The sequence below is a fragment of the Ceratotherium simum genome, chromosome 22 (assembly GCF_057802395.1).
Source record: "Ceratotherium simum simum isolate JZ-2026a chromosome 22, ASM5780239v1, whole genome shotgun sequence".
Classification (NCBI taxonomy): domain Eukaryota; kingdom Metazoa; phylum Chordata; class Mammalia; order Perissodactyla; family Rhinocerotidae; genus Ceratotherium; species Ceratotherium simum.
Genome location: NC_141921.1, coordinates 35,280,397 through 35,295,395, shown reverse-complemented (window position 1 = coordinate 35,295,395; position 14,999 = coordinate 35,280,397). Strand labels below are relative to the sequence as shown.

The window sequence follows — 14,999 nt, the reverse complement described above, 5'->3', positions numbered from 1 at the left end:
CCAGGATGGCGCTAGCACACGGCAAGTGCTCATCAGAAGAGAGCTTGCTGCTCTTAGTATTATTAATAATTCTCATCGTCACTGGACGGCACTGTAAACGGTGCCAAATGAGATGGGGGAGGGGAAGGGGCTTCCTCCTCAGCTTCCTGCTGGTGGAAACCAGAATTGGCCTAGTTTTGCCCACAAGCGCAGCATCCTGAAGTAAAGAAATAAAAAGTTTGGCTGGTACCCAAGAGAGGCTTGGACATGCGAGGGGCTTGATTCTTTGGGCTATTAAAAAAAAAAAAAAAAGAGAGGTTGGCCCGGTGGCGCAGCGGTTCAGTGCGCACGCTCTGCTTTGGCGGCCCAGAGTTCGCAGGTTCGGATCCCAGGTGTCCACCGACACACTGCTTGTCAAGCCATGCTGTGGCGGTGTCCCATATAAAGTAGAGGAAGACTGGAACAGATGTTAGCCCAGGGCCAATCTTCTTCAGCAAAAAAAAAAAAAAAAAAAGAGGGGCCGGCCCTGTGACTTAGCTGTTAAGTGCGAGCACTCTGCTGCTGGCGGCCCGGGTTCGTATCCCGGGCACGCACCAACACACCACTTCTCCGGCCGTGCTGAGGCTGCGTCCCACATACAGCAACTAGAAGGATGTGCAGCTATGACATACAACTATCTACTGGGGCTTTGGGGGGAAAAAATAAATAAATAAAATTATAAAAAAAAAAAAAGAGGATTGTCATCAGATGTTAGCTCAGGGCTGATCTTCCTCACCAAAAAAAAAAAAAAAAGAAGCAGGAAGGAGGGACTTGGAACAGCCCTTCTGGAGAGCTCTTTGCAGAACGGACCAGGAGCCCTAAACAAGTATGTGCCCTTTGCTCCAGGAGGCCTATTCCAGGGAATCTAATCTGAGGGAAGGACTCTAAAAGCAGAAAAAGCTCTGTGCACAAAGATGTTCACCACAGCATTATTTACAACGCTGGAGAACTGGAAACAACATTCACACCTCGCAGAGGACCCGTCAGAAAAGGGCCACGAGTAACGCACTGTCCTTCAACCACCACCATGGACGTGAAGACACGGCAATAATGACGTGGGAACATGCTTAGTGACGGCCTGGGAAATGAGACGCGGGGCAGAAACTCTGCAGAGCGTAAGATTTCAGGGTGTTTAAAATTTTCATAGGAAACAAAAAGACCCAAAAAAAATACGCTTAAATGTTAACAGTTAATTGCGTTAATGAGTAATTTTCCCTACCCTTCTCCAATTCCTAAGTATCTTTATTGAGCTTATATTATTTTATAATAAAAATAAATATCTTTTAAATTTTTTAAAAGCCTGTTTCCAGGCAGCCTGCCCCATCCTTCAAACTCTTGTGCAAAGACCAAGAGGCCCCCCACAAAAGCCCTCTCTCCTCCTCCCTCCTGATCTGGCCTCGCTGGCCTAGTCCCGGCCCCCTACCCGCAGCCTCATCACGTGAGGATGTGACCACACTGGTGCCCCCATATTGGCACTTCTGGGGGAGACTGAGGCCCAGCAGGCACCAGGGGGCTGGCAGGGGCCAGCTCACCACACAGGCTGGGCCGTGTGGTAGGAGCTTTTCCATGAACCGAGGCCCCGACCTTGAGTCAGGGATCTCTCCAGAACTGTGTTCCTAGTTGGGCCGAGGCTGCTTCCTGCTCCACTGCTCTCGGGAGCTCTATTTGTGATGGGCCACAAACTTGGAGGCAGCTGCAGTGTTAGTGGGAAAAACCCAGATGTCACAGAGACCTGGGTTCAAACCCCAGCTCCGCTGCTGAGTGGTTGTGGGACCCTGAACAAGCAAGTCACCTCACCTCTCAGAGCCTCAGTTTCCTCATCTGTTAATGAGAATTATAACGCCTGCCTCTAGGGCTGTGTGGGGTTTAAATGGAACGAGGTGTGTAAAGCGCTTAGCACAGCATCTATAGGTGGCCTGAAGTAAAGAGGAGTTTCTTTCCTTCCTCTTCCCTTCTCAGGAACTCTTCCAGAAAGAAGGAACAGTGAGATGACTGAAGAGTAGAGAGCATGACAAAGAAAGAGGAGACTCCAAAAGTTCTGGGTGGTAAACACTCTGGGGACAGACCACCTGGGAGAGAGGCCCAGCTCCGAGACTTTCTAGTTGTGTGACCTCGATTTCCCCATCTGTAAAATGGGGATGGTATTAGCAACCACCTCACGGGGTTATTGTGAGGAGTAAATGAGCTAATGCACATAAATTGCATAGCATGTAGTAAGTGCTCAATGGCAGCAACCAGTATTATTATTGTTGCTGCTGTTGATGCTGTGTATCCTGGAAACATGGGTCCTAGCACGGGGAGGGTCCCCTTATTTTTCCTCCAGGCAGTTCGAGCACCTCTTCCCCGTTTCAGATGGAGCCCTCAAGGCTCCGAGAGCTGAAGTGTCTTGGCTACTAGGAGCGGGGACCCGGCTCAGGTTGCCCGCCCCCCTCCACCCCCGCCCCGCCCCACATACCCACAGCGTAGATCTCGATGCTGATCGTGAAGATAGAGTGGGAGCGCGAGGAGTCCTTGTTCATCAGCGTGTAGCCAACCGAGCGGTTCTTGCAGCCCATCTCCATGATGCGCTCGCACTGCGCCACGCTGTGCACTGTGTGCATGGAGAGCCCCTTCACGTACACGCCCTTCTCCGGGTGCTCCTTCAGCTGCGGGCAGGGGGGACGGGTCAGGGATCCCCAGGGAACCCGAGAGAAGGGCCCAATTCAGACCACCTTTGCCCTCCTGCAGGTTGGCACCTCAATTACCCTGTAACAGGCAGGGGGTTTGTTCCAGCCTCAAACCCACGTCCACCTCTTGGGCCAGTGACTTAACCTCTCTGAGCCTCAGTGTCCAGATCTGTAAAATGGGTATGAGATACCTGTCTTCTAGTGAGGTGGTGAGGATTCAGGGAACTAAGGCCCATACAATGCTTGGCACGGAGACTGGCACACGTAAGCGCCCCATAAATGCCAGCCACTGTCCTCACTGCTGTAGTTGGTGCTATTATTGTGAAGGCGGTCTCATCTGGGAGCTTCAGTTTCACCCAAGGGCTCTGGGTGCTTCTCCTCTGCCCCGGCGACACAGCTCCTGCTCGCCCCTCTGCCATGGCTCCAGGGCAATGTGAATGTTCCCAGACCCTTGGATCACGACGGGGGAAGGGCCATTTTCCGTCCAGAATTCCCATTGGCCCACAGCTCAAACAGGCCCCCAGCCATCAGCACGATGGCGGTGAGTAAATTAATCTGATTGCTCCCTGCCTGCTCTCCAGGCAGCCAATTTGTTTTGTTGCTGACACAGAGCTGTGAAATGCAATATTTTTCAAGTGTGAGAAGAAATAAAACCACTCTGGCGAGAGCAGAATGAATTAAGACAAAAGTCGTCTGTCTGCTGGTCTGAGCCACAGAAGGCTCAGATGCTTTGCTCCGGGCAGCTTCAGGGTCCCAGGGGGCGTTGTGCCCATGCTGCACAGTGATGGGGGGGAGTGGGGGCGAGCATAGGCTTGCCCTGTCTGCTGAAGTGGAGAAACAGCCAGACCCAGCCTGAAGGACTGGGCTGGATGGGATAAGCAACTGAGGCACAGAAAGGTTAAGTGACTTGCTGAAGGTCACACAGCTGTTAGCAGCAGGGCAGCAATGGCATCACAAGCAGTGGAAGATTCCAGAAGCAGGGCTTGAGGAGAGGCTGGAACACTGTGCAGTAACTGAAGCTTGAAGGACAAAGGGCTGACCTTGACCTGGGAGGTGGCTGTGAGCACGGAGCACAGAGAGGAGCAGGAGACCTTGCACACAGCGTGGCTTGAAGGCAGCCTGGGATGCTGCGGCAGCCGACCTGCGTGCCTGGAGGGCTGCCTGCTTCCATCGCTACCGCTCTCCCAGGACCTGGAAGCCTGCCTGGCACAAGCAGGCCCAGGCAAGTGAGTGAATGGTTGCTCCCAGCCTAGGAAGAACGCAGTTTCCTATTTGGTTCGACAGGCCTGGGTTAGAAACCTGGTTCTGTCACTGCTATTTGGGGAAGTCAACTTGCCTCTCTAGCCCTCAGCTTCCTCATCTGTAAAATGAGGATAATAAATCCTATTTCTGCACGACTGTTAGGAAGATTAAGAAGAGAATGGATCTAAAGAGTTCTGCGGTTTCTTGGAGGGGCTCAGTGAACCCAGGTCAGGAAGAGGATGAGGACAGTTCTATCTCTGCCTGAGCAACCTCGGAGCAGGAAAGGGGGGCAGGGAGGCGATCCCTCATGCAGGGGCCTCCCACTCTCCCTATTTTAAAGCCCAAGAAGGCTTGCCCCGCCTCCCTCCAGATCCCCCCTACCCCGGGCTCCCTCCGCCCCTGCCCCCATTCCCAGTCCCCACCCACCGCGGCCCAGTGCTCCGAAGAGCTGAGTGACAGCTGCCAGCTGCGGCTCGTTCCTCTGTAACTGCTCCTCTGGGCTTCGAGGCGGGAGCCAGGTTGCCATGGCAACCAGCTGGGATGCAGAGGAACGGGCGTGATGCGTCCATAGCCAGCCAGTCCAGAGCAGGAAAGGGCCCCCTGGAGGCTGGGAGTCCTGACACTGTGCCCGCACACGGGCTGCCGGAACCAACTGCAGAGCCCGAGGGCCCCACCTCCACCACACAGCACTGGGTTGGGTGCCATGATGGTGGTTTGTGATGGTTGGGGGGAGGGAGCACAATCTTCCCAAAATCTCTTGCTGGCCTTAGCTTATCTAATAACCCCTAATTACCAAAATTATCAGGCCTGTGTTAAGCACATGTTAAGAGCTTGTGCTGTGGGGCCTGGCCACCTGGGTTCAAATCCCGTCTCCACCCTTTCCTGACTGTGTGCCCATGGGCTGGTCTTTCCTAGGTGCATTGTGCCTCAGTTTCCCCATATATCATAGAGGATAAGAACAGCACCTCCTCCTAAGGCTGCTGTGAGGTTTATCTGAGAACCCATCTGCACCCCCTCCACGAGGCAGCAGGTCAAAAGTCCAGCACACCCATGGGGACTGTCACGGAGCACATCTGTCACCGGCAGCCTGAGGCCTGAGGCCCAGCTGGGGCAAGTGCATGTGGCTGCCAGCCCGTGGCCCCCAGGGCCCAGGTAACCAAGGCCATTCTGGGGTCCAGGGTATTGAGAAAGGGGAGGAGGGCCCCCTGCTGCTGTGTGCGAGTTGGCAGGGGGCCCTGATCCCACAGGCTGGGCTTTCGAGGCTGACTTATGGGAGCAGCGCCCTGCCTTCCTCCTCTCCCCATTTCCCTGTCTGGGGGCTGAGCCATGATTCAGCTGCTCCAGCTCCAGGACAGAGAAGACAGTAGAAAGATTCCAGGTGGGTGGCTGGAGGTTCCTGCCTAGAAAGGGCAAAGTATTGCACTGTTTGTGAGGAGCCCAGAAGGAGGGGTGGGGGCAGGTCCTGGCCTGGATGGGGACTGGGAGGGACGGAAGGAGTTCACACCCGTGTGGACCTGTGGCAATGTGTGGCCTGGCACCCGGCACCCTCCAGGTCATCCCAGTAAGTCTTCGTTGAAAGAATCAATGACTGATGGCTGTGCTTCCCTTGATTGGAACCCCATTGCTGGCTTCCTATTGCCCCAGGGTTTCCTATATTGCTGACCCCCCAAAATCCTGGGAGGAAAGCACCCCTCCACTCAGATCCCACAGTTCCGGCACCAGCACCGTCACTGGTAATTTGCTGTGTGACCTTGGCCAAGCCTCTTCCCCTCCCTGGGACTCAGTTTCCTCATCTGCACCAGGAAAGGGTTGGACTAGAAGCTCTCTAAGGGTCTTTCTGGCTCAGATTTTTAAGGCTTTTTCAATGATATGACCAGTACAAACAAGTCTTTTCAAGACAGTATTCTGGCCACAAACCTGGGTCGGCGTCCCCCCTCTCTTCTCCACTGGCCTCCCCTCCTTAGCCCTGACTAGGCCACGCCAGCGTTTAAAGACTCCCAGATAGGAGACATAGCCAAGGCCTCACACCAAGGTGAAGGCCCAACGGTCTGGACTGGGTCCAATCTTGCCACCAACTGGTGTCCAGCCCTGGCAGGTCACTCGACCTTGCTGGGCTCCCCAAAGGGTCAGCCAAGTTCTGCCTATCCTGAGAGAACCCTTAAAGCTCCAATTCTGCTTCACCCTGCTGGGAAATGATGTTCTTTCATTCTGATTCTAGCCTTTTAGGAGACCGAGGGCAATTTATGAAACGTGTGCAATGCTCAGTGACTAACAACTGTTTCTGTCGTGAGCTCCCCATCAGTCCTTGACTCCTTCTCCAGAGGGTTCCACTTCGCAAGCCCCAGTCACATCCCCTGTCCTTTCTCAGAATCCCAATGGCATGAACTAGCCCACATATTGAACACCTACTATGCGCCAGCACTCTGCAAAGCAGCTCACCCTTATTACGGTCTTCAATCCTCACAACAACCTTATGAGGTCATGTCATCGGTCCTTGGGCACCCCTGCACCAGACCCCTTTCCAAGGGGAACAAGGTCCCAGAATCTGAACCCATCAGCAGCAGTAAAATGAGATTCAGGGCCTTGAAGTCAGACAGACCTGGGTTCAAATCCAGGTTCGGCCACTTACTGCCATGTGACACTTAGGCAAGTTAATTTACTTCTCTAAGCCTCCCTTCCCACATTGGTAAGTTGGGGATAATATCTACCTAACAAGCTTACTGTGAGTATTCAGTGGGATACTGTGCCTAAAGCAGTCAGTAAACAGTAAGTGCTCAATAAATGACAAGCATTATTACCTTCCTTTTAGCCTGAAGGGCTCTTAGAGGTTTTCAAAATAATTTTTTACAAGTAGAACCCATTTTTCAAATGAAATCTATCACAAAACCCCATCTATTTCAACAGATAGAGGTGGTATTATCCCAGGCAAGGTCCAGCCCCACCTCGTGTGGTGGGGGGTAGGCCCATTAACCCCTCCCTTGTAACCTGGACTCTGAGAATACTCCAGAATTCAAGTCCAAAAGTCCCTGCTCTAGTCTGAACCAGCACCTGGCCCTCAGGATACCTTCCCCGTATTTCTGAGGCAACATCACTTGATGACAACCTCCCCCTCCACCAGCCCCCACCTCCCATGCCAGGTCTGCACCCACCTCCAGCTTCTGCTTGGTGTCAGCCCCCAGCAGGTCCCGGACATCTTCATTGTAGATCTCCAGGTAGGAGGCCCGGACCAGGAACTTGGTATTCTCTGCGCACTGCAGCGAGTGGACAGAGAGAGCAAAGACCCTGAGCCCCTGCTGCCAGACCTGCCCCTGCGACCCGAGCCTCTGCAGCCAGAACGTCATGGCAGGAGGGGGGACGTCAAAGGGAGAGGAGTCCCCAAACCCGCCTGGCCCTGCCTGGCTGCCTGGCAAGCTGCCCCCTCCTCTCCAGCTCGGCGCGCCCCCAGCCTTCTCAGAGTTGCATAATTCTCATAGTGCTATTGACTAATGCTCTCTCTACAAGCCTCATGGCAAAGGAAATGGGAGAGGCCTCCCCATTATTCAAGTAGAGAAATCGAGGCCACAGTTAAAGTCCGAACCAAGCTCTGGCCCTGGGCTGATCCCTGGCAGCTTTCCCCGTGCCAGATGTTCCTGGGGGTCACCAAAATGACAGGTACAGTGGGCTCTGCAGCTGACCAGGGTCCCAGGCCCTGTTTTGCCTTTTCCCAGATGCAGGAATCTCTGTGCATTGCCACGAATGGTCACCAGGGCAATTCTCATCTGCAGCCTGGACACTGGGATAACTGGTCCTGGTCTGGCCCATAAGGGCTCCAGGTCTTGGCTTCCGTGTCTCAAAAATGGGCATATTAGCTGCCTCCTGGGCCAGGTGGAGGTTCAGTGGGCTAATTATGCAAAGGGCTTTGCACAAGGCTTGGTCTGTAGCGATTCTTAATAGAAAGGGAAGCTATGATTTTTACAACCGTTTCTCGGGGCCAATGCTCTGGGACATCGTATCCACGTGACACGGTAAATGAAATGTTAAAATCCAAAAAGGGCAGGAGAAAAACATGGAACTGGCAGGTAGAATTTTCTCAGTTTTACGTTTTTCTCCCATCGCCTTCTCAGAAACCGGAGCCAGCCTCCACTCACCTGTGCCGAGTCAGGCGGCTCTGATTGCATCGGCGGTCGACACCACAGGTCGGAAGTGCTCTGGGACCATTCGTGGCAACGCTCGGGGAGCCTCCCAGCCCCCGACACCATCCCCGCCCCTTCCCTCCGCGAGGCCCATACCTGGACGCTCTCAAAAATGTGTTCGAAGGCCCTGGGGATGATGCCTCTCTGGGAGGGTGGGTCCGCCAGGCCCTGCATGGTGAAGGACTTCCCGCTGCCCGTCTGGCCGTAGGCAAAGATGGTGCCATTGTAGCCTTCAGTGACACCCTGCATGGTAGGACAAAACCCCGGTGCTCAGCTGGCAGAGCCCAGCCAGGCTCGGGGCCAGGCCCAGGTCTGCAGGGCTGCCTCCTAACTCACAGACTCAGGGCCCCTCCCTGGGTCTCCCACCATGATGGCACTGGGCTGGGGGCGGGCAGTGTAGAGATGAATAAGGCACTGCTCTGTCCTCAAGGAGTTCACTGCCTGGTGGGGTAGGACACTGTTCCCGGGTGTGGTTAAGAGCTTGTGCTGTGGGGCCTGGCCACCTGGGTTCAAATCCAGTCTCCACGCTTACTGAATGTGTGCCCATGGGCTGGTCTTACTTAGGCACATTGAGCCTCAGTTTCCCCACCTGTAATAAAGGATAAGAACAGCAGCTCCTCTAAGGCCATTGTGAGGTTTACCCTGAGGGCTTCATGCACCGGCACGTGAAGTGCTGGCATACAGAGGTGCTCACAAATGAGGCACACAAATGTGCCGGGGACGTGGGGGAGACCGACATATACAACGGCTTCTCATACAAGGCAAGTGGAGCTTATGTAACGAGAGAAGTTCAGGCAACGAGCAAGGAGAGGGAGTGCAAAGAGGGGAAAACAGAACGAACAGTGTGGGAAGAACCAGGCAAAGCTACCTGGGTAGGTCGGAGCAGAACTGGGGGAGCGGAAAAGGTGGCTTGGATTTTGACAGGTGACAGGAAGAGAAAGGCATTCCAGGCTGAGGGGACAGCTTGAGCAAAGATGCAGAGAGATGAGAGGCTGAGAGCAGGTGGAGCTGGGGCGGGGGGATGGAAGATGAAGCTGGCAGGGAGACAGGAGGCGAACTGGACGGCATCCCTTGAGTCAGTCTTCATGCCGGATGTACCGGTTCATTCCACAGGTACTGACTCTCCTCTGTGCCCAGCACTGTGCTCTGGCTGGGACACAGCAACGAACAAGGCAGACACCCCAGTCCCTGCCCTCACACAGCTCAGGTCACAAATTCTAGAACTTAGCATGGGGGAGGTGGAATCCTGTCTCAGAACTGGGCCCAGGCCCCGAGGGCCCACATGGCATCTGCCCCCGGTTCCATTGCAAAGACCCATCCTGTAGACCAACACGGGTCTCAGGATCCCCAGGGACTGCGGGTGAAGGAGACCGGAAGTCACGATTCACAGCTCCTCTGAGGGACAGGTCTCATTTTAGGGGAAGAACTGGACGAGCACCTCTCCACTGTCCAAGGAAACCCTGACCACTGTGTGGGTGCCTGCAGCTCAGCAGAGGGCCGTGAGCCACACACAGGGATGGGCCCCGTCACTAGGGAGAGGCAGTGGCAGACCCATCACCCAACCAGGAGCCTCAGAGGCAGGGGTGGGTACACGAAGCCCCAAGAACAACATAGTGCAGCTCCCAGAGTATCAATGTCACCCAAACCCAGAGAAGGCTTCTATATAAAAATAAACACAGCTGGGGGCCAGCCCGGTGGCGAAAGCAGTTAAGTGCACGCGCTCCACTGCGGCGGTCCGGGGTTCGCAGGTTCGGATCCTGGGCACGCACCGACGTACCGCATGGCAAGCCATGCTGTGGCGGCGTCCCATATAAAGTGGAGGAAGATGGGCACGGATGTTAGCCCAGGGCCAGTCTTCCTCAGCAAAAAAGGAGGAGGATTGGCAGATGATAGCTCGAGGCTGATCTTCCTCACAAAAAAAATAAAATAAAATAAACACAGCCACCACATCCAGTAGCGCAGCCACTAGCTGCACTAGAAATGTGCCTGGTGCAACTAAGGAACTAAACTTATTTTATCTTACTTCAATTAATTTATATTTAAAAACTGAAGCAGTATAAAAAATTTTTCCAATAAACACAATTTTCTTTTTTGTGTTTCATTTCATTTTAACTGTTAACACTTGAGCATCTGAACCGATTCCTGCTATAAGTGTAAAACATACCATATTTCAAAGACTTAGTATGAATATCTCACTAATAGTTATTATACAATGATAATATCTATTACTATGTTTTATTGAAATGATAATATTTTGGATATATTGAGTTAAATAAAATGTATTATTAAAATTAATCTCACCTGTTTCCTTTCACTTTTAAAAATGTGGCTACTAGAAAACTTTAAATTATATATGTGGCTCACATTATATTTGTATTAGAAAATATTGCTGTAGAGCTGTGCCATCCACATGGCAGCCACTAGCCACACGTGGTTATTTAAATGTAACTTAATTAAAATTAAAGAAAATTAAAATTCAGTTCCTCAGTAGCAATAGCCTCATTTCAAGTGCTCACTTGCCACATATGGCTAGTGGTACCTAACTGGACAGCCCAGATACAGAACATTTCCACCACTGCAGAAAGTTCCACAGAACATCAGCTGCTCTGGAGTGAAGTAGAAAATTTTACATGCATTTTTAATGCAAAACATAAGATTTCAAAAAAGTTTCACCCAACGACTAATACCTCCAGACCTGAAAAGGACAGGCTCACGCATGGAGCAGGTCCTATATGTCGGCCGGTCTGTACTTCCACCCAGGTTCTGCCGTGTCCTCCTGTACTGTTAGTTACTAAATGATTCTCATGAAATCAACCGTTAATTGACTTTCTAACTTGGCATCATCCTCAGCAATACTTCCTATGAAATCACATTATAGGTTGGATGAACTAAATATTTTTCTACTTCGCTTTAAACACATAACTATTGAAACTGAAATAAAAAGCCTCTGTCTTAGGGGCCGGCCCAGTGGCGTAGTGGTTAATTTCGCGCGCTCTGCTTTGGCAGCCCCGGGTTCACAGGTTTGGATCCTGGGCGAGGACCTGCGTGTGGCTCATCAAGCCATGCTGTGGCGGCGTCCCATATACGAAATAGAGGAAGATGGGCATGGATGTTAGCTCAGGGACAATCTTCCTCAGCAAAAAGAGGAAGATGTGGCAAGGGATGTTAGCTCAGGGCTGATCTTCCTCACCCCCCCAAAAAAAGGAAAAATCTGTGCTAAATTGTCTCATGTCCCCTTTCTGCCCCCTCCCAAACGAACAGCTCTATGTCCCATCCAGGGGCCAAATGCTGTGGCTTCTGCCACATCAATGTCTCTGGAAACCAGACCCACCTCCTCAGGCTGGATGTGGTAGAAGCCGTGGTACCCGGCCCCTGGGTGGGTTGGGTGTGGGTCATTAGAGGCGACTCTAGGCCATGGGTGTGAAGGGGGGGGCGGGGATGGCAAAGCCACTGGCCAAAAGAGCCCACAGACCAGGCAGCAGGCCGGGCGTGGAGGTGAGGAGCTCAGGTTAGGACACGCTGAGCGCTGAGCAGGCTGAAGGGTGGGTCTGGGCTGGACAGCACCCAGGAGAGCTGAAGAGGTCACCCAACGACAGAGAAGATCAGGAACGGAGCCTGGACTCCGGGGGTGGAGGAGAAAAAGGTCAGGGCAGAAATGGGCAGTCAGAAGTGCTGGGGGCTTCGTGCAGCAGGACCTGAAGGGAGGGGCCTGGGCAGGAGGCCCCCTGGAGGTGGTCCGAGCCTGGCAGGGAGCCACACAGCCACCTGGCCCTAACGGTGCAACCACTCCTGGCTCAGAGGCGTGAGCTGTGCTTTGCATGCTGCTCATTTAATAGGAAGCAGCAGGATGGAGCACGGGGACCGGGCCCGTGCTGCGAATCAAAACCACCTCTAACTCGTTCAGAGACACTCCAGGCCTCAGTTTCCCCATCAGGAATGATGATTCCAGCTCTACACATGTCCACAGAGCCTTGCGAAGATCAAAGGCTACATGCTAGTCTCCACCTGGAAGGCCCTTTCCTCCCCCTTCTTGCCTGGCCTACTCCTCTCATCCTTCAGGTCTCAGCTTAGACCTCACCACTTCCAGGAAGCCCTCCCTGCCTGCACCTCCCTTCCCATTCCCTCCAAGCCCAGATGTGCTGGCCTTCTTTATGCTGCCTAAGTCCCCTGGGGCTTCTCCTCCCACTTATCACCCTGGATCAGAGCTATTAGCTCAGCTGTTCCTCCACCTGACCAAGAGCTCGCTGGGGGCAGAGCCTGGGTCTCCTTTAGGGCCGTGCTCCTCATGCCTATGGTGGGGCCTGGTGTAGAGATGCTATTTGTTAGCTGAATGAATGAGAATGAACGTCTGTCCTGCTGAGTCTGAGGCTCCGCGGGTGTCCAGAGGCAGGTGGCTGACAGAATCCCAAGTAGTGGTGGAACTTGGGACAGAAGGAGAGCTGAGGAGAGAACTGACGTAGCCGCTGTGCCCTTAGTATCTCCCCCTCTGGGCTGGGGCTTCCTAAGGGCCCTGGCGAGGGAGGCTTGCTCCTGGCATTACTTCCAGGATGAAGAGGGGACTGAGTCTCCACCCAATGAGCAAGGCTGAGGCCCTAGAGGAGGCAAGGCCAAGGAGGAACGAGATATTGGGGTCTTCAAATCTCAGACCCTGGAGGAGGGAAAGAGGTGTTCTGTGGGGCCCTAGGCCCAGAGCCAGGGCAGGCAGCTGAAAGCTTCGGGGAGGCTGGCCCTGACTCACCGTGCAGAATGGTCTTCTAGGAGCCAAGAAGCAGAGGTGGAAAGGGCTGCTTTGAGAAGAGTGAGCTTCAGCTCCATTCAGGGACTCCATGAGGGAGGGTGTGGAACAGACCACCCCTCAGGTCCCCCCCAGCCTGGGAGTCCAGGACGGCAGAAGGACAGCCTGGCCATCCCCAGAGCCTGGGACCACCCCCTGAGGAGAGCTGTCCTCGTCCCCGGGCATCATCTCTGGTCAGGCCCTGGCCACTGGGGAGCTCCGGGCTTCAGAACACTTCAGCCATCTCAAGGGTTTTGACTGACTCTTTTTTTTTTTTTTTTCTGTGAGGACGATTAGCCCTGAGCTAACGTCCGATGCCAATCCTCCTCTTTTTGCTGAGGAAGATTGGCCCTGGGCTAACATCCGTGCCCATCTTCCTCTAGTTTATATGGGACGCTGCCACAGCACAGTGTGATGAGCGGTGCGTAGGTCCGTGCCTGGGATCTGAACCCACAAACCCCGGGCCGCCGAAGCAGAGCGCGTGAAATTAACTGCTACGCTACCCGGCCAGCCCCAGGGTTTTCACTGACTCTCAGCAGAAGAGATGGGGCAGCCAAAGGAGGGGATCTCGGGGATGTGAAGCGGCCAGAGCCTCAGGTCTCCTAACGTGCGCTATGCGGCTTCCAGTGAGGGAGGTGTATGCAGCATTTCCCCAACTTTTCCTCAAACGACCTGTGCCATCTCACTTCACTAGCCATTTGCTGACCAGTTTTGGAGGTGGGGGTAGAACGGAAAGAGCCCTTGGCCAGGAGACACGAGGCGTAGCTCCAGCCCCACCTCGGCCAGAAAGTCACTGTGGGAGCTCGGCAAGTTTCCTTGCTCTGGGCCTCACTCGCCCCATCTGTGAGATGTGGGTGCCTCCCCTGTCATGAAGCTCCAACGAGCCGCCTCATGTGAGAGTGCTCTAGAAAGGAAAGGCCCTGCAGAGTGAGACACTGTTGTTGCCTCCCTGTTCCTCAACTGAGGAGGAAGAAGATGGTAAGTTAGACCACAGGTAAAGGGTTTCCGCCCCTCCAAGACAAAGGCCAGGCCTTCTCTCTGCAGAATCGGGGAATGAGTGAGGTCTTTCCCCCACACAGGCTGGTACCTGCCAGCGCTCTCAGAAACCCGGAGGGAGGACAAGGGACAGGACTCTGAAGCTGAGGGAGGGAAAGCAAAGGCCGCGGCCCAGGAGGAGGAGGAGGAGACTGGGGGAAGTGTCTGGAGCTGTTAGAGAAGTCCCGGAACTCTCGGACGACGGTGGAGGGCAAGTGGTTTTGGGGGCTGGATCCTTGTGGGAAAGGGGCTGGAAGGGATAGGGGTGAGGACCAGCCCTGGCACTGGGGACAGTGGAGACCCAGAGGTGACACTGTAGGCGGGTTCCTACAAAAGTCTTCAGACCAACCTGCTGGTGATCGCCTGCAGCCCTCCAGAAGGGCCTTCCCGCCCGGCTTGGGGGCAGTGCGGGCCCTTGAGGCCCCTGCAGGTGGCCCCACGCCTGCCCGGCCAGCCCTCGGAGGCGGCCTCGCGGGCGCCCTCACCTCCACCAGCGGGTAGGCGATCTCGTTGTAGATCTGCTCGGTGAAGTGGTCCACGGAGTAGGCGCCGTCGAAGGTGAACTGCTTGGGGGGCTCGTCGGCGGCGCCCGGGTTCTGGAGGAAGCACTGGCCGCGCGCCGACTCCACGGTCACCACGGGCTGGCAGCTCAGCTCCCGCTCCCGCTGGTTCATGGGGCGGCAGCGCACCGCCACCCTCACCGACTCCGAAGCCATGGCGCCGCGGCCGGGACACGCGACACGGGCCGGGGGACCCCGGGCGGCCGGGGCCGAGGGCGGGGCCACGGGGGCGCCCGGGGGAGGGCGGCTGGGGAGTCGCAGGACCCGGGCCGGGGCCGCCGCCTGCCCCCGCGCCCGCGCTCGCGCGTCCCTGAAGCCCGGCCCGGGCGGGGACGTGGGGGATCCGCGCTGCAGGCGCCGCCGCAGCCGCCCGCCCGCTCGCACGCCGCCCGGCGTTCGTGGTTGCTAGGCAACGCCCGTGGCGTCACAGCGGGCGGCTCTGGGGACGTCCGCGCGGTCTCCGCTCCGCTCCCGGGCGCGGGGAGCATCCCCCGGGGGGAGGCCCGCACGCGCGGGCTGCCTGCGGGGAGCC

General features: G+C 55.1%; 1 protein-coding gene across 1 annotated transcript in view; it reads right to left on the bottom strand.

Annotated features, from left to right (window-relative positions):
• Positions 1–14,623, bottom strand: part of KIF17 (kinesin family member 17) — a 45,194-nt gene extending 30,571 nt beyond the window's left edge. Inside the window, exons 1-4 of the mRNA XM_087445807.1 lie at positions 14,393–14,623; positions 8,195–8,341; positions 7,076–7,177; positions 2,474–2,663 (exon numbers count right to left, since the gene is read on the bottom strand). Of these exons, the coding sequence (XP_087301933.1) occupies positions 2,474–2,663; positions 7,076–7,177; positions 8,195–8,341; positions 14,393–14,623 (670 nt within the window). The remainder of the gene's footprint in view (positions 1–2,473; positions 2,664–7,075; positions 7,178–8,194; positions 8,342–14,392) is intronic.
• Positions 14,624–14,999: the final 376 nt, after the last annotated feature.